The sequence below is a fragment of the Xyrauchen texanus genome, chromosome 25 (assembly GCF_025860055.1).
Source record: "Xyrauchen texanus isolate HMW12.3.18 chromosome 25, RBS_HiC_50CHRs, whole genome shotgun sequence".
In the NCBI taxonomy this organism is placed as follows: Eukaryota; Metazoa; Chordata; class Actinopteri; order Cypriniformes; family Catostomidae; genus Xyrauchen; species Xyrauchen texanus.
In genome coordinates this window covers 30,774,753-30,795,042 of record NC_068300.1, presented here as the reverse complement: position 1 = coordinate 30,795,042, position 20,290 = coordinate 30,774,753, and the positions used below count along the sequence as shown (strand labels likewise).

General features: G+C 38.7%; 1 protein-coding gene across 1 annotated transcript in view; it reads left to right on the top strand.

Annotated features, from left to right (window-relative positions):
* cntn3a.2 (contactin 3a, tandem duplicate 2) overlaps positions 1-20,290 on the top strand; it is a 95,233-nt gene that overhangs the window by 51,279 nt on the left and 23,664 nt on the right. The window contains exons 8-11 of the mRNA XM_052091309.1: positions 6,418-6,554; positions 6,787-6,916; positions 10,315-10,465; positions 16,192-16,319. Of these exons, the coding sequence (XP_051947269.1) occupies positions 6,418-6,554; positions 6,787-6,916; positions 10,315-10,465; positions 16,192-16,319 (546 nt within the window). The remainder of the gene's footprint in view (positions 1-6,417; positions 6,555-6,786; positions 6,917-10,314; positions 10,466-16,191; positions 16,320-20,290) is intronic.

Here is a 20,290-nt window from a genome sequence, read left to right as displayed (position 1 = left end):
CTAATGATTACATCAGCCGAGGCTATAAATTACGGTCAGTGTTCATTGACGTGTTCCACACATTATTCAGCTCGGCTCACAGCTAAAGCTGTTCCCCGTAGCGCTTAGCAGCGCAACATCGTAGTGAAGCCTTTTGTAAAGGGAACGGAGGTTACAACAGTAACCAAGACATTTTGTGGTAGAAATATGAATATAAAAGTCTTTAAAATAGCACAAATCATATATCAAATGAAAGCTCTCTTTCTCAGGAACATGAGTGGATAGTTTATTTTGTTTTGTTGTTCAAAAGAATCACAAAGTGAAATATGATATTTGTCAGATAACAAATACAAATGTGACCCGTCACGGAAACCAGTGACACAAGTCGGCAGCACAACTTGTGAGCAAAATGAGAAACAAGTGTTTTTTTCCAAAATTGGTGATTTCCGCTTTTTTGCAGAATCTGTTAGTTGAGATCATGAAGAAGCCTCTCCATGTTTGAGATAACAGTATTGGTATATTTAAAAGCGTACATTTTGAGGTTGAAATCGGCTTGTTTTTCGGAGATTCTAGCATGCAGTAGGGGCGTATCATTGTCTGTGTGTATTTCCGTACTGAATAGCCGCCGGCGCTTTTGCCCCCGCCCCCAACAGCGTGGCTACTTATTATGCAGCGCTCTAGCCGGCTCTATCTGATATCAAAATTCAATGAAGATGGACGCCACAAAGAATGTCGCAGACGAGCTGAACCGTGGCCGTTACAACGAAAATGTTTTGAAGTACTTCTTCGACAAGCCGGATGCTTATGAACAAGCGTTCACTGATTCTGAAGACGATCTGAGCGACGAAGAAAGTGGAATGTCACTTTATCAACCAACCACCTGAATTTAGTTTTACATTCTTGTATGAAAAGCACTCAGTGTACATAAGAGTTGCCTATACAGTTTTATCGGTAGATGCTAAGAGACATTTATTTATTACCTGTTTGCAAACTTTTTTTTTCTTTGATGGCACATTTTCCTGACCTTTTGCTCCCCCTGTGCTTTACAGGGGGAGCTTTACAGGGGTATGGCTTATCTAAATGAGATGTAAATGAGCCCTATTGTCACTCCCAGCAGCAGAGAGAGGTGAGAACTGCACAATCTTTTGAGGCCGTTTTCTACCCTTTTAGCTTTTTTGAGTGCCCACCTTCAAATGGCCACAACTTCTCCAAATATTGTCAGATTTCCATGTGTTACAAATCGTTGGAAAGCTTGGAGACTACACTTTCAGAATATGTGAATAACTCAAAATGCCCCAAAACCGACTTGTGTCCCTACTTTCCGTGATCGGTCACAAATGTATCTTATCAGTTCTAAATGATAAAATGTTATACGTCATCGCAAAGGGAGGATCTCGGCTTTTAGTGACACCTACATTGAGCTTCTAGTCCACTCAGAAGGCGAGATATTCTATAAAAATGGGGATGGTGCAAGAACTGAAAATTAGACTGAATGTCTATGGACGAACACATCTGTGAAGGCTAAAATGCGTTAAAGCACCACCTATATTTCAGATCTGCATTTTGTGATGGAAGGTGATAGAGGAAAAAAAAAATTCTAGTAATTTCTGCCATCTAATGGAATAAAATAAGACTATTTTGATGGAGATGGGGTGAACAGAACCAAATTTCAGGACAACAACAAAAAATAATCTTAAACTTGTAAACATATACAATATTATTTATGAACAAAAAAGCTAAATCATCTCATCATTCTCTCCCACATGTGTGACTTTCTTTCTTCTGCTGAAAACAAAATAATATTTTTAGAAGAATATATCAGCTCACATAATGCAAGTGTACGGTGACCAAATCTTTGAAGGTCCAAAAAGCACATAAAAGCAGTGTAAAAGTTATCCATATAACTCCAGTGGTTAAGTGTATGTCTTCAGAAGTGATGTGATAGGTGTGGGTGAGAAACAGATCAATATTTAAGTCCTTTTTTACTATAAATTCTCCATGCCCAATAGGTGGAGATATGCAGGAATAATGCAAACTTCCAAAAACAAAAGGGGAAAAAATGTGAAAGTGAAATTGGAGATTTATAGTGAAGAATTACTAATATTGACCTGTTTCTCACCCACACCTGTCATATTGTTTATGAAGTGTTATCGATTACTTTTATGGTGCCTTTTTTTGCTTTTGGGCCTTCAAAATTTTGGTTCCCATTGACTGGAATTGTGAGGATCTACAGAGCTGAGATATTCTTCTAAAAATCTTTGTTTGTTTTCAGAAGAAGAAATAAAGTCATACACATCTGGGATGGCATGAGGGTGAGTAATTGATTAGAGAATATTCATTTTTGGGTGAACTGTCCCTTCGAGTCTTCTGAGCTGTCAAAGAGCAAATTCTGAGCTATAGAATCCCCCATAAGCATTGTGCTATTTGATTAGACAACCAGGATTTGAAAGGTGTACTTTCCACATACCTCTGTTTACGCACCATTTCTAAGTTCTAATTCAGATGGTAAATGGTCTGCACTTATATAGTGCCTTTTATTCTTTCTACATAGTGCTTTACACTGTGTCTCATTCACCCACTCACACATACACACACACACACACACACATACACTCACACGCCAATGACTGCAGAGCAGCCATGCAAGGCACTAGATTTGTTTTAATAAAGGTGATTCTCTAAAGCTTTCTCTGGGTTTAAATATGTCTTATTTAGAAGGTTAGCAGGGCAGGTGCAACACTGACCTTCCACTAAAGACACCTGACCTCTACAAAGATGAAACCAAGTTATTCACAATGCTGTAAGAGTGCAAGAGTTCTTTTATAATGCAGTACACCAAACTCTTTGAAAAAAGTCAGAGGATGTTGAAAGGGAGAGAACAGAAAAAATGTATAACAATTGCAAGATTGGTCAGCTCATGCATTTTATAGATATTCTAACAACAAACCTTGGGTTTAATTCATTCTTGAGAAAACAGGGCAAGGGCTAGTCTGTTTTTTTGATGAGTCATGAGCAACACTGATCAATCAATTATGTGCTTAGTTGCCATTAAACTTGCAAGTACGGTTAGCAGGAATGTTGATATTTTAGCTAATTGATGACCTAGAAATGTCTGCTTGAACATAGTGTGATTGGTTCGATTGAGGAATGCAGAACGTGAGGAGAAAATTACATTATAGAACCATATGAGGGCTCCATCGTGATTCTGACAAGACTAGAATCACACAACATATAGGCTGAATGTACAGTAAACCTGTTGCCATTTTCATTGGCAAAATACAATTTTAGATTAAACTAGATTTTAAATGACTAAGTTCAGGCAGGAAACACTGTTTGGCGCAAGCTGATAGGTTCTTTGAACTTGTTATTGGTTAGCCTATCAGTTTGCTAACATGTGATATGTCAAGCCAATGTGTAAGCTGATTGGTCCTTTGATGGGTAATCAGGTAGCCAGTCAACTTGCGTACTCTGCTTGCCTTACATTTAAATTAGCTCAGTTTGCCATTAAGCCGTTTTCACTGCAACAAGCTGCGAGAATTATCTCTGAAACCCACCACCTTCCCAGTGGCACATGTCTGAATCTGCTACATGGCGATTTTATTTATGTCTAATTGGGCAGAAACATGTCATTCATGCTTAACTCTGTATGTATGTGTATGTTTTAGCAGTAGCAAGTCTCTGTGTTTGCTCTGCAGCAGCAGCGTAGCAGATTTAGGCAAATATCCTATCAATATGCCATACCCACATTATAGAGTTTTCATGACAGAAAGAAATTCTGCTTGCCCATTCAAATTACGATGCTGGTGTGTTGTGTGTGGCTGCAAGCATGTTGCTTTGTGTTTGTTAAAGAATTCTGAGTGGTTTGTAGCTAATTCTAGGTAGGTTTATTTAAATTTCACACACAATGTAATTAAAAGTGATTTGCACATAAATGCTATGCAATTGCTAGTGTGTTCTGGGTGGTTGGTTTGTGCATTGCTATGTAGTTGATTGGCTGTTCTGGGTGGTTGCTAGGTCCAAAAGGCCCCACACCCATGCTGGCAACCACCTACAACACACCAGCATTGTAATAGTGTTTTTTTCATGGGCAAGTAGAAGTCAGGACCACTTCTGTCAAATAAATACTAACTTGAATACTGAATGAATACTTTATTGATTGTACACAATTTAAGCTGGCAATTAATTGTAGTCTTCGAGCACAGAACAACAAGACAGATGTAGAGAAAAACTAAAAGGCAAAGCTACCATGCAAGAAGTGGAACTGGGGATGGAGCATTGTGTTAAGTGCATCTTGCATCCATGCAATGGAAAGACAGCTAAAGCATTGAATAAATGGAGGACTTAAATGGAACCTCTCTTATGAGCATCAATATTTTGTTGGAAGATTCATGATCAGCTAGCTGACTAAGTGACCTGCCTGAACTGATGCTACCCTTGATTTAAACTGTAGTTTGATCTAAAATTACCTCTAATCTCCAATCACAAGATTAATGTAGGGTTAGCTGTGACATATGTACAATACATGCTGTTTGATTAATTGGAAGTAAGAAAGTCAGTGCGCTTTTGTTTCTCCATCTTTTTGCCAATGCAACAAGTTTTCATTCATTGTGTGATACTAGTCTTGTCTGAATCATGATGAAGCACTCATATAGTTATATAATGTCTTTTACTTTAATGTGACTATTGCTGGTTTATAAATCACTAAATAGCCTAGGACCTAGATACATTGCAGATATGCTTGTTGAATATAAACCTAATAGACCTAGGATCAAGTCAGTTAGATATACCAATGGTTCACTCAAAACACGAAGAAACAGCTTTTAGCTATTATGCCACCGGAAGAGGTCAGATGTGTTACAATAATAGCCACATTCAAATCCAGACAGAAAACATATCTGTTCAGCAGTGTTGCACTTACTGATTGCACTGTATCATTTTACTTCTGTATTCTATTTTATTTCATTTTTATTAATTTAAATATCTGGTGGAAACATCTAAATGATAATGGTGGTGGGTTACTAAAGACAAAGGACCCCTGGGGCACCTGTTCAGTGCTTCCACTCAGATAAGGGGCTCACAAACTTAGTGCCATTATCTTTCATGTACTTACTGATTGCACCGTATAATTTTATTTCATTTAAATATCTGGTAGAAACATCTGATCAATAAAGGATGGGGGGTTATTAAAGACTATATGAGTAGCTTTAAATTCACAGGGTTGTAGACATTAGGACATCAGGAAGGTGATTCTTAAAGGTCACTGGAGTGGCTGTTTCAATATCATGAGGTGATTGACCTTTGGACCCCTGTTGCACCTGTACTCAGTGTTAAATTATTATGTCTTCATTTTTATACTTGTCTTTCATTTTCTTATTTTTAAGTTTTTTCGAAAGGGACTTTTATGGATCTTTCCTTTATTTCCATGTAAAGTACTTTGAATTACCACTGTGATTGAAATGTGCTGATTTTTTCTTCCCTACTGTATATATGGCTCGGGTCCCTCCTTCAATGTAAGGCTAAAGGATTTCTCATCTGTTTTATTATTGACCAGGTGAAAATCATAAATCCGATTGTTTAGAACAGTTATAGAGTGCAACAGTCTGGTTTTGGAAGTAAAAAATAAAAATGAATGCGATTTTTAACAATGAATAGGAATTGAAACTCTGTGGGTTTTAATCAATTGTGAATGTTGAAGCCATCAGTCTGTGTTATTTCAAAATCATTAAAAAAAAAACATTTTTGTCTATTGATGGAATTTCTGGTCAAGAACTACATTATCCATGATCATGCAGAGAAGAATCCACCAATCATAGCTAACCTGTACAACAAGTGGTATATGTAAAATATAAAATTATTTAATCAAACGCAATTATTATAGCCTATATGGCCATTCTTGCCAATTGTGTTCTTGAAACTTTCTGGCAATGCCACTGAACAAATAGCAAGGTACAGAAAGACATGGATAAGGAGTCTGGTGTGGAATATCTTGACTGGCCTGCACACAGCCCAGACCAGAGCCACTCTGAACACCTTTGGGTTGAGCTGGGATGCTGACGTTGAGCCGTGCCTGACCTCAATGATGCTCTTGTGTCTGATTGGGAGCAAACCCTACAACCATGTTCGAACATCTAGTAGAGATGTTAAAGCTTAAAGCATAAAGCTTTCCTAACAGAGTGGAAGCTGTTAAATGGAGTGATTAATGCTATTGATTCTGAAATTAAATGTTCAAAAAGCCCATATTGGTGTAGTGTTCTGGCTTCCATATACTGTTGGCCATGCAGTGTATAAAAAAAACTTAAGAGTTTAATGTTGGATTCCAATAAAGATAGGGATAAATACATTTACTGATGCATCAATAATTCAAAGGAATTAAAGTACATTGAAATATTCATGATTATTATGAATGATAATGGAAATGTTATACTTTTGTCTCCTCAGCAAAACCTCAGTGGATGCAGACGATGCGAGACAGCGCTTTGTCAATTGAAGAGAGATTGTTTTGGGAGTGTAAGGCCAATGGGAAACCCAAACCTTCATACAGCTGGCTGAAGAATGGAGAATTACTTGCAGCTGAGGTAAAATTCAAACAGGGCAGGTAATAAGAGAGTGAATGCAGAGTTGTAACTGGACTGGCAATGCAAAGGTCTTAAACCATGGCTATTCACCATGCTCCATTATATGTACTGTGTATACGTTTTATTGATTATACAACGACTAAGTTTCCATCTTTGTTGTTTAAGCTGCATGCATAGCTATTATAAAATGCTTTGACAAAAGTCTTTTCATTGGTCTTCCTTTGTGTCACAGGACAGAATACAGATAGAGAATGGAGCTTTGATGATCAGCTATGTAAACCTCTCAGATGCTGGCATGTATCAGTGTGTTGCTGAGAACAAACATGGAATCATTTATTTTGGTGCAGAGCTGGTGGTTTTGGGTAAGAAAGCCTGCTGTTCTTCTCTCAGTTGCAATTATTTGTGCCTTTGTTCACACTGCATTTCATCTTAAGACATTTTTTAAAGATATTTCAGTGATTCTTCAATTAGGGTCACTTCTGACTAGAGGACGACCGATAGTGGATTTTGTAGATACCAATAACTAAGGTGGTGGAAGAGGCAGATAACTGATTAATCTGCCGATAGTTTTTAAAATCTATTTATAAAATGTACGAAAAAATGTGTCTTTCCTAACTACGATGGGCACAGATATAGAGGAAACCAAAATCCCAATTAGATTATTTGCATAAACAGGACTTATAACTAGAAATATGGAATACACTTACTTATTGTGAGACTCTTTTTTTTTTTTAAATGACGGAGACTATCATAATAGAGTTTTGCAGATAACCGATAGTTCCAAAAAAGCAACTATCGGCACCGATTAATTGGTTAAACCAATATATTGGTAGACCTCTACTTTTGACTTTTCTTAAATTCTCCCATTACCCGTATGAGGACGCTCAGGAGATCCTGCTCATAGGGAAGGCCGAACACTCAAGGGAAATTGTGGTGCTACAGTAGTAAAAGCAAATGAATTGCATCTACTTATGTGCAGTTAACGTTTGCCAACTATGTCTGATCTCAGTCGATCAGTTTTTTCATAGTGTAATAGCTATAAACGTCCATGTTATTGGTCGATTGGTTGTTGTTTATTTCCTTTGGTGCTGAAATGCATTACATTACAGCCACATTTGTACACTCTCTTCTATTCATTTTGAAAGAAAATGTCAAAATATTTCAGTGTAAATCCTTTCATTTAAAGTTTTTACACGGCATAAGGTAACCGCAGGTTCCTAATTCATCTTCAGGAGAGGCATCAGAATGGATCGAGACTACTTGTCAAGCTTATTCACGAGAAATCTGATGGTTTTTCACGCACTGGACGAAATTAAACTATTCTATCTTTCGTTGTTTTTGTGTGTCAAGTACTAATCCTAAACCTAAACCTAACCCATAATTGAAGAATCACCCTGTGGCAGACCTCTGCCTTTCCTATGAAGGAGGAAGCGGGAACTCCCAAACATAAGACACTTTATTAATTAACACACACACACTTTTCAGTGTCACACATAATGGGGTGCATTTCAGCACTGCATAAAATACATGCACTGCTTTTCAGCAGTCAAATCAAACACATAGACACACACACAGACAGCTTTGTGTGTCCCTCTCTTTCTCTCTAGAACTGCGGCTCTGGCTCCTCTTTATCTCTCTCCCGGCTGATTGTGATAATTATCCCCCAGTCATCCATTCTTATCGCACCCATATAAAGATTTTGGTGGACATTTGAGATTGTGCTTTTTGTCAAACTCATTGGCCATAGGTTCTATTGCCACTACAAAAAGTCACCAGTGCCATTTCCAAAAAAGTGGTTCAATCTGCAGTATGGTCCAGTATGAATAACAGAAGATACACTGGTGTGCTATACTGTTTTTATAGCCAAATAAACACTTGAAATGGCTTACACACCAAGGAGTTCCCCTCTTTTAAACATTTCCCATAAGAACATTGATTTTCCATCATTTAGAGTGGGGTGGCCTGGCACTGTGACCCTCAGTAATGTTAATCCAGTATTGATTGGCTGGTGGGAGATGAGAGACTTTGGCTGCTCTGTTGACAATGACAACAAAGCCACAACAGAGGGGTTCACTGGTGGTAAAAACCTTTGAGCAGACAGTGACAAAGACCAGACTGAGACCTTTGTCATCAACTCATTCAAAGAGAGAGAGAGAGTTAAGGTAGGAAGTGGATAGAGGTCATCAAGGACACCAATGCTTTCTGACTGTAGCCATTTCCTTCATCGGTCTCCTCTAATGATGTTTGTGTAGGGGCCAGCTGCCCACCATGAGCTAATTAGGTAACAGAGATGCTATTTAACAATGCTTTAGGCTACAGCGTGTAAGCTATGACAGTGAATAAGCGACTATATCTGCAGCATTGGATAGCGGCGCTTCTCGGCATAGTATATTCATTAGACATCCCAATTAGTGTTAGTTCTTTATCCTTAAGTCATCACTATTGAAAACATATTTCAGAGAAGGGCCACTTTGAATACTGTTTGGACAGCTTCTAACACTGGTGCCATCTGTCTGGGAAATATCATTAGCATTGATGATGGGGTGGGCGGCATGACCAAAATCTTATATCACATAGAGTAATTTTACATCACATCAACAGTATGTCACAATGTAGTTCTTTTTCCAGGAAATTCAACAGAACATTTTTATTTATAATATATATTAAAAATATATTATAAAGCCATGTGATAATTCATTTATCACAAAACCAAATTAATGGTAGTTTTATTTGGAACTTTTGAAGATTGTTTATAACAAACCAATGATGGTTTTACATTACAGTTCAAGCGTTTTAACTTGAGTTAAAAACAAGACTCAAAACAGTCAAACTAATATCATGGAATGGATAGTTCAGACCTAGATTCTGATTGGGTGAGCTACATTCGAAGATGTTGTAAAAATAGTTGACATATACACACCGGTGTCTACACATACAGTAAATTGAATTGAGTATTAATGCGGCAAACAACTAAACTCCACTTAATAACAAGTTCTTCCTTGGCTTCCAAAAATTATGTGTTTAAAGCCTCTTGTCCAGTGAACATCAATATTTTGCTCACTTGATTTGAATGGAACAGGTGTCTGCCACAGACTCCCATTAAAGCATGGCTTCCATAGCGCTCTATGGACTGTGCGTCCAATGAGTTCTATGGACATTGTAGTCTTAAAACAATCGCCACTGGGCTGTATAAATGGTAAAATCTCAACATGATGACATATTTTTACCCTTGCATCACTGCCCATGTCTACTAAATGGCATCCTTTAGTTAACCCCTTTAACTCTCTGGACCTACCAGCAGGTCCATAGGGGGGTGCTATAATGCGAAACAAGTCTAGATATAAATAAGTCAGGTACATGAATCTGAACTTTTCATAGAATACCATACATTTAGCATTTATGTTACATAAAATAACAAAATAAGGACTATAGACATCAGTGTCACAAATAAGCGCCACCTAGAGGTAATGTACTGTAGTAGTAATATGAATGTGAATATAAAAGTCATTTACATAGAACTTAACATGGCAAAGTCAAATGTAAAATATCAAATGAAAGCTCTCATTCTGAGAAATGTGACTGTATAGGTTTAGGGGAATATTATTTTCTTTTCTTTTTTTTTTAGAAAATGCTAAAATGGTCTTAGATCTGCAGTGTACACACAGTTCTCTCAGCCCTCCTTTCCATTCACGATGGTGTGTAAAGTGAATCTGTGCCTTTGGCAGCTGTTTGACTAATCCAGTCCTGTGTTTTTCCACAGCCTCGCCCCCAGACTTTTCCAGAAGCCCTCTCAAAGCTCTGCTTAAAGCCAAGTCAGGCAGCACAGTCACTATGGATTGCAGGCCGCAGGCCTATCCCACAGCCATCAGCCTGTGGAGGAAAGGCAACGAACCGCTGCAGAGCACCGACAGGTACAGATATAATCTTCAGATTTTTGGGTATTTTTTTTTTAATCTTTTCTTGCATTCTTGTCCTTAATTGAATAGTTCATACAAAAAGTTACAACTCTGGCATTATATAATCATCCTCATGTTGTTTCAAACCTGCATGACTTCTTTTTCATCTGTGGAACACAAAAGGAGACATTTTTGTTCCATGGCTGTGCATCATTGGGAAAGACACAAACCACCAAATAAGTACACAATTTACAATCCACTATAAAAGTATCTGTAAAGGGAACAATGGAAAGGAGGAGGCGAGAACCGGCTTGACAATATAAATAATATTTTAAAAGAAATAAAACCAAAAGACACAAACACACACATAGGACGGACAGCTGCCCGTAAACCCTCTCTCTCTCTCTGTCGCACCACCGTCCGCAGTCGGTCTTTATCCCTCTCAGAGGCTTGATTAGCCTGATAAGGGACCAGGTGTGTAGAATCACGACCCAGTCTTGTCCTCCGCCCTGTCACATTCCTCCCTAGTTCTCTCAGGCCAGGGAGCCCCTGGCATGACGTACACCCCCCTTTCCCTGGGTGAGGGCATTACTTACACCCCATCTCGCGGCAGGTCATCCCTGTTAAAATAGGGGGTACTTCCTCTAACAGTGTAGTATCCCCAACAAAAAAAAAACACTGTTAAATTTTAAAGAGAGGGAAAAGGCCAACACGGAGCAGCAGTGGGAGAGAGAGAGGAGAGGGAGAGAGAAAGGAAAAAAAAAACACTTACTTGCCGGTTCTCCGATATGCCGTAGCTTGGTCCTCGGCCACTCCTCCACCCTCTAATGGACGACAGCCGCGTCTCCTCAGGTGGATCGGAGGCAGACCTCCAGCCCCTTGTGGACAGATTGACCCGCCGCGTTCTCGGGAAACAGAAGGGGTCTCCCCCGCCATTGGTAGCGGTTCTCCCACTCCAGACGGTCGGCAGTGAGACCCTCCTCACTCGCGGTCGGCGGTCTCAGACCCCGCCTCGTTTCAGCGGCTGGTATGGGCCTTCTCTGCCCCTGGCAGCATCCCTGACCGCTCCAGGTGGTCGGTTAGGAGCCCCTCCTCCCCTCTCGGTCGCCAGCCATTGGCAGACGGCCGTGGCTGCTCTGTTGGGGTGTATGGTAGCGGCGAGAATTCCACTACGACGTATCCCTCCTCCTTCCCAGGTTTCGGCATCAGTGTAAAGGGAACAATGGAAAGGAGGATGCGAGAACCGGCTTGACAATATAAATAATATTTTTAATAAATAACTAAAACCAAAAGACACAAACACACACACATAGGATGGACAGCTGCCCGTAATCACTCTCTCTCTCTGTGGCACCACCATCCGCAGTCTGTCATTATCCCTCTAGGAGGCTTGATTAGCCTGATATGGGACCAGGTGTGTAGAGTCACGACCCGGCCCCACCCTCTGCCCTGTCACAGTATCATAAAGGTAGTCCATACAGCTTGTGCGCCATATTCCAAGTCCTCTGAAAGCATATGTTAGCTTTGTGTGCATGCGTCTAGCCTGCATTAGCATTCAGAATTGAAAAATATGTCAGGTTCAATAAATTATCACACAAGAACCAATGCTGTTTTGGTATCAGTGATGTTGACAAGCCCTTTTCTAGACGCAAGCTTCAGCAGAGGTAAAGATTATAGAGTTATATTCATTTCTGTGTAAAGATTTCCACTGAACAAATAACAACGATATTAGGAACGATATGAGGTTGAAAATAATAATGAAAGATTTTACATTTTTTTGGATGAACCATTTAATTCCTATAATTCCTTCTTTTTGAGCATCTATCTGGTGCAAGACTTCAACCCTACAGCTCTGCTATGTTCACACTATCTATGCACATGCTGCAACCAGAGTTTCCGCTAGAAAAAAATGGTGCCGTTTTACGGACATTTTGATGATATGCCGGTCAAATATATCGCCTCTTAATTAGTCAAGTTGAGGAAAACTGGAGGCAGTCTATGTAACTTAAAAAATGACATAATAAGGCCGTATAGAATGCAACATATTATTATTATTAGCTTAACTTTCAAATAGACGAAAAAAAAACATGAACGTCCGATTGGCGTCAATCAACGCCAAATGTTTTTTACTGTGGTTTCACACACATTCACTTTTTGAAACATTGAGGCACGGATGTACCTAATACAAATAAATAAAACATCTCAGTTAACTAGCAGATCATTCATTTAGTCCGTTATTAAATAAGAGATCTAGCGCTAAAATCTGTTGTTTTTTAAATCAAGCTGAGCGCTCGTGTCCGCTGCTATCAGTTGCATGGACGACGCGCTGCGCGAGTTGCGCAATCTTAACTAGGACGCGCGTTTCAATCTATCGCCGTTGCGGAGACTCTCTATTAATTCGGTGAAATCACAAAATAAAATGCACACAAACGTGTCCCTGCTTGATATAGACTGTAACCATGCACTGATGAACATAGGCTATTCAGTTTTGATGATAGAGAAAAAAACTGCACGAATGCGTGGATTAGAAGCACTGATCTATCTATAATGAGATGTTCCTGATTCACCATCGTCTGGCCTCTGAAAAAAGCTTTTAAAGCTAGTCTGCCTGGGCCTGGCCATATTTGAAACGTCTCACTCAATCGTTCGTTGTTTAGGTCTATATTGCAGCCGTTTTAGGCGTGCGCTTTATTTGAAATGCAGCATGCGATGTTGTTTCATAACTTTCAAACGATAGAGCCTGTTCCTTTATAACATAGCAAGAGATCGGTGTATTTTTGCTTTATACATTTTAGGCTTATTCTCAAATTCAGATTGTGTTAGGGGGACGGGATTATTTGGCAATTTTAATCGGACAATTTGAACGGAGAGATTTAATTTTGTCGGACATTTAATTTTTTTACCGGCCAATGTGCGGTAATTACCGGACAACGGAAACCCTGGCTGCAACTTAACAATTATCATAAGAAAGCTGCTCCGCTGATTGTGGCAGCTCACTGACCATAACACTCATGAATTATGAATCAGGCCATTAGGCTGGGCCAGCAGGAGGCTGCTCTGCATTTTGGGTTGACTGTCAAGTATGACATGACTCCTGGTGGGAGGCCACTTTAGGAAGCACACTGGACCACAAGCTTGGCTCTTTTTATAATGAAGTTGGATTAAATAGTATGGGGAGAATTCTGTCAAGGGTGGAAAACTACTGTGGAAAACAACAGATTTGCATTAAGCCACCGTTGTTTGCTTTGAGAGCATTCTGTGAGACATCCTCAGTCCAATTTAACCATAAGCGCTTTGCTGGGGAATTGTGTGCTAGCACATTAACATGCCAATACTGGGTTACCAGCATTTGGTACACTGTATATTATTGTGCAACACTGATTATATGAATTGCTGGTAGTTTTGAATTGCCCTTCAGAGTGAGTTGGAAGGATAGGGAGCTGAAAATATGTATGTTTAATATCTGTATCAACTATAGTTGGGATGTAGTGTAATTGCAAAGGGTTAAGTGGCAGAGAGTTCAGTTACAGTTAAATAGCAATTAAATTAAATTGAAAGCACTTCAAATTGAAGGTGCTTAAAAGAACATTTGGTTTGTATTATTCTGTTCCAAAACCTAGTGAGTTGCCTACGGAGGCAGCATTTTAAAGTAGTATATGTACGCTCACAACAAAAATGGCTGCTCCAAAAGGCAGGCAACTGATTTGTGCTGCTTCCTAAGATTCCTTGTTTTAGTCAAATACTAAGGAGCATTACATGTACCCTTCACAGAGAAGGCAATTCCTGAATACACTGTCCCAAGCTTAGAGAAAAAAAACTAATGAAAGTTGGTGGATGAGGCGAGTTTTGATAAATATTGATTAAAAAATTATATTATACTATTAAATAATAGTTTCATAATTAAGAATTTGTTATTTTACCCAATATTTGTTTGAGCTACTTATTTTTATGTTTATTGCAGTATCACATTATTATCTTAGCAACAGGCTAACATCAAACTTAAAATCAATTGACCCATGTCTAAACCACAGTCCAAAACAGTGATTGACCAAACATAGCTTGGCAAAGGTTACTGCGCTAGCTAGGGCACCTCAGACTATCTCTCAGGATTGAGAGCGTGTCTGGCACGCAAACACACAAAAACACACATAGAGGGGTTATTCCTGAATCTTATTAACAATCTAAAGTAAACCAGGAAATAATTATGGGTCCAGTGTTAGAAGCTGTCTTTATTCTTCCATGATGGCTTGGCACTATCTTTCTCTTGTGCTTCCAGCGGCTCTCCTCACATCTGGTGGTGCAATTCTATCAGAAAAGACTCAAAGGATTGGTAGAGTTGACTTGACATTTATTTGATGAAGTGATATTGAAACACAGAATATATTTTCTCTTTTGGCGCAAGCCCCGTCTGGCAGTCCGATGAGATGGCTACTCGAACTGTCAGATCCTGCCGGAGATAGGAGGCAGGGGGCGAGGAGCCTATCCCCATGCAGGATGGGACTCGACTGTTGGCGGTGGGGAGGTGGAGGTTGCTTCAGTTGTTTCATAAAGCCGTACAGTCTACCACAGCAAAACTGTATATGCATTGGATAAGAATGACAAACAATGAATATAATATCCTAAATTTATTTAAATTCCTGTTGAAAAGAGGCCTTGCACTCCCTCTGACTCTCTCTCACACTCACACACTCTGACACAAATACAAATGCACACACACACACACACACTAACACACACTAACAAATGTGACCAATAAACAGAGCTTTGATATCAGTGCACCCCCACGACTTTATCAATACAACAGTTTCTATATTATCCGAAATATCTTTTTATTGAAAGCAGCGCAAGCCTTCATTGCGATTTCTAAAGTGACGTTTTCAAACTAGCATTGAAGGCTTGGGCTGTATCAAAACAAGATGCTGAATCCGTGGCTGAAGAAAGTAGTTCCACTCATAAGAGAGTTTTAGGGATGAAAACCAGAAAATGTCTTGAGATTAAAACCCTGAACGATGTATTACCCATCGGATCAATTGAAGTATTGAAAAATAAGCCACACCCAAGGTGTAACGGCTTCGGCATTACCATTTCAGTTCATTGTTTTAATAATTCGACGGTCCGCTGTCATTATTCCTTACTCAGTTTATGAGCATATTTTAATTAAATTGTGGCAGCCACAGTAATCTCCCATTCATTTGAGATGTGTTGCCAACCTTGTCAAAGCAAGCAACCATAACCATTGGAGCTTAGGAAAGGTTAACTATCAAGTTGAGTCTTCTTAGACTTGCGTTACTGCTTCTGTGGAACGTTCCAAATCAGTCACTTTTGTGGTTTCATGATGGTTAGGATGCTACCTTGTAAGCATTAGGCAGTAAGGCAACTCACTTGATTTTGAACAGAGCATATATTTGTTTTTTCTAATATATATTTTAAACAGGCTGGAGGTCTAATTCAAATAATGTTGTGGTGGATTGCCTGCTATTGTAGCCTGTCAGCTCTGTGTTCGAATTAATGTTTCGTGTGAACACACACTTCAGCTTCATTGGCTCAGCTGTACACACTCGGCCATGGAGAGCATCCAATGTGCAAAGATTTATGTCCAATTCCAAAGAAACAAAAAAAATGTTTTTTCCCAATTCCACAGTTCCCGAAAGCTAAAACACGTTTGTAATTGTAATCTCACTCCATTATTAATTTAATCAGATTTTATTTTGATTTGAGTTGATTTTGGTTCTCTCCTTTAGGATAACTTTCCTCCCTGATGGAACACTTAGAATCACAAATGTGACCAAGATGGATGGTGGGACCTACTCATGCTTGGCTAGAAACCAGTTTGGTGCAGCCAGCACTACGGGAAGATTGCTGGTTACAGGTGAGGTTTACTGTTACACAATTACAGTTTGTACTTCCTGCCGAAACGAACCATTTTATAATGATACAAGAGATACAAAAAAAGATACAAATCTTCAACAGAATAATTGACTGGCAATAGGGAGCACCAGGACTGTTCCTGGTGGGTCAGTTGACTTGTGGGCTAGCTGTCAGAACCAAATTTAAATATAAATAATACAACAAAAAGTTCCTATTTCGTCACACCACTGTTGTTCAGTTTCCTGTCCCCCTCGGACCCCAATCTATTGGCTTATAAAACTTTTAATGTGTACTCTATTCTGTGCCATATTAGAAATCCCACAAAAATGCTTTATGATGCATGTTATCTTAACTGTACAAATATGACAATTAATGACTTTTATATTATGTCATATCATATCATTAATCTAAACCTATAATTGGCCAAATTAAAAATGTCTCTCTTTTTTGTTTGTCAGTTGTCTAATCTGTTCTCTTTCAAAAAAAAAACTCTTACTCCGTTTTTTACTATTGTCTCTCACTATCTCCTATACTCTGTCTTGTACTTTTCTGAGGAATTTCAGAATTTTTGTATTGCTTCAGTTCTCATATTATTGCTTCCTTAGGATGGTCATCATTTACAACTTAACTGCTAAAAGAATAAATGTAATTGTGCTGATTGGCCTGCTAGCTTAGCATGTCGCTAGATGATTAGCCTAATTGCTTCACATACTGTTAGCCAATTTGCCTGCTAGGTTTGCATGCTGCTAGCCGATTAGCCCACTAGCTTAGCATAGTGCTTACTGATTAGCCAGCTATCTTATACCACTGCCATCCACCTTTTTTCTGAATGTGATAGTGAATCAGGATTTACAACATAAGCCTGTTTTTGTTTTCCAGTCTCCTGTGTTTTTACTCACATTGCCGTATGTCTTCAGCGGATTAATGCGATGTTAATTGTATTGCATTTGTAAAAAAAAATAAAAAATTGCCAAATAAAAAAAACATGTGGCTTCATAGTGTTGATACGTCAGAGTTGTGATAACGGACTTTTGACAGTACCTCACTCGTCAAAGTTTAAGGAGTGGATAGATGACATGACGCAATGGCCAAAGTTTATTAACGTAGATATCATTAACTACTTCAGGTTGTTTTAACAAACAACAATTCTTCAAGTTGAGCCTGATCTTGCATAACACCGGCCCATTTAAGCCACGATGGTGGATCCTTGCATAGATGCAGCGTTCTCTAGTACCGCTGCAATTTCATGTATTTTGTTCAGTTGTGTCATAACATATAGCTTTTTCCAAGAAGCTTCCTGTTCTTTACTTCCCTCCTTGAAACTGGCCACTTTATCCCAATTCTGCTGATATCAGTGTAGAAGATTCCTCTCTTGCTCGAAGACAAACATGGTTGGGGGATGGATGTTATATTGCTGTAATAGCACTGTAAAATACAGGTCAAGTTAATGAAGTCTGTAAAATCACAAAACTTATGTCAAACATGCCTCGCTACTTTATTGAAATAATTGATTATAATTGTTTGTTTGTTCACCCAAGATTTGAACTCAGGTCTTTGTGACCTCGTTGGGAGTCAATTACCTTTTGATCACATGAACATTTATTTTGCGAAGATTAAACAGTTATTTTAAAGATAGATACATAGGTACTTTACTGATCCCATTTGGGAAATTGAGGTGCATTAGCAGCCAAGCAATAACTGTACAGTATGCAGAAAGTATCACATATAATTCAATAGATGCAAGACCAGAAGGTATGTACACAATTTACACAAAAAATAAACTCCATAGAACAGCAGGTGTTTAAAATAGTTTGCATTATTATAAATGTGCTACATATAGTTGATTATCCGCTTTGGGTTGTGTTGGGCAAAATTAGCAAATTGGCTTAAAACATTCCTGGACTTTTCATAATATCAAGCTGTTGTATTCTTGGTATATTCTTATGGTGATATGAATAATTAATAAGAGCAAGGCTTATGGAACTGCTTGACCTTTACTTTATTTAGGTTGACCATACGTCCTCTTTTTCCCAGACATATCCTCTTTTTCTGACATTAAAAAGAGTCCAGCTGGGATTTTTCAATTTGCGAAAATGTCCGGGATTCGGCTTTTTGTTGCATTATGATATGCATCTGGTCTAATAATGTATTGTGTGTGCATGCATATTTGCATTACTTTATCCGCTCTTTGTAAGTCCTGCCTTCTCGCACACCAATTGGTCAATTATAAGTCGCTTGCAGCAACTATTGGCCAAAGTCCTGCCTGTCAATCTCTCCATGAGCACACAAAGCTCTGTTGTGTTCAGCATTAAACAGTTGCTTGACAGTAGCAGCAAATGACAGCTGAGTGGAAACAATGCCCAAACAAAAGTGCACATTTACAGAAGATTTGCACACAAAAATTCCCAAGCTTTTGTCCAGGTCGATATCCGTGGGAAGCAGAATGTATGACAAAGCTGGCACTTTTCTGTCAGTTCCTAATAAAGGGGCAAGTGATTTAGAAGCACACATTAGCTCTGCGAAGCATAAAGGGTCAGCAAAAGGTGAAAGTTCATCAGGTAAATTAACAGACTACTTTTTACGACCAGGTCAAAATGTTATCACATTGCTTCATTTTCCATGGCCATTCAAAATAATAGTAATAGGTGGACTCATGGCATCAAATATTTTATTTTAGTACATGGACATTCAAAAGAATGTTGGAAATTGTTATTTATTTTATGTATATTTATGTTATGCTAATAGAGAGTCTTTTTCACTGTATAGAAGTTTAACCCTTTTATTCCGCTTTGTGATAATCCGCCTGACTTGTGGAGGACAGCATGGATTTGTATCCTCTACGGAACATCTGAAAAGAAAGTAGAAGAAGAAGGACAATTAAGGCTGCAAATACCATTGCACAAAGGCAGACTGGACCACAAGATCAGTCCACACAGAATGTGATGATTAAAAAATTTGCATAACTCATATTGTCCACATTACGATCAGCAAACGCACACAACCAAAGTATACTTTTTGCCATTTCCAAAACAACAAATAGATTCAAATAAATGGCAGGCCCCTGAGAGGATAAACAAATGTTTTCTGTACAATGAAAGGTGTTGTATGTCATGAAGTTCCCTTTATTTTTTATTATGCATTGAGAAAGGAAAGCTGTTTGATTGCTTTTTGGGGCTTATGTGCTTCTCTGTCGTCGGGTTGAGCATTTCAGCTCCGTTTTGAGTTCAGTTTTGTTCTGTCTGCTTAACTCAACAGGGATGGGATACAGTAGCTTTTTGTGTGTTGTTGTAATTACCCATTTTCACGCTTCGCTTATGGCATTGCAATTACCCTGGATTACACTAATGGAGTGTGTGACGGTGTAGGTTATAAGTTGAGCATGCACAATTTAGAGAGAAAAATAGGGAATGCTGCACTTGCTCTTACATATTTGCTGATATTTCTAAATGTTATTCTTTACAGCCGTACACATTTAAATGTGAATTTGATTGGATGTAACCTCCACATTAAGCAAAATATGAAAAATGGGTCTCATCTTAAAACATTGATGCAGTTGTTTGAGGGGCAATGAAGTATCCTGAGAAAAATAGTCATTCTTTATACTCCTAGAAATACGGTTCACGTTTTGAAACTCAAGCCAAGGGTTTTGAAACCAAAATGATTAATTCTCATCTGCCCATTTAAATGTTTTTGACGTCTTTTAGATGTTCAGAAACTTGGCCTGCCCAGTCACAGAGAGGTACCAAGGAACAAGTAGGATAGATAATATTATTCCTGAACACCTGAAGAACTAACAGTATATGTAAAATGAGGGAACGTTCATCAAACATTGTGCTTGTTCCTGGCTGTGTGTAGCACCTTACACTCTACCACGTATCTTTCTTAAGGATACCATTGTTAAAAAAAATTTTTTTTTCTTAAATCAATGTTAATTTCGGTCTGATCTTAACAGTTTGTGTGGCATATTTCAGT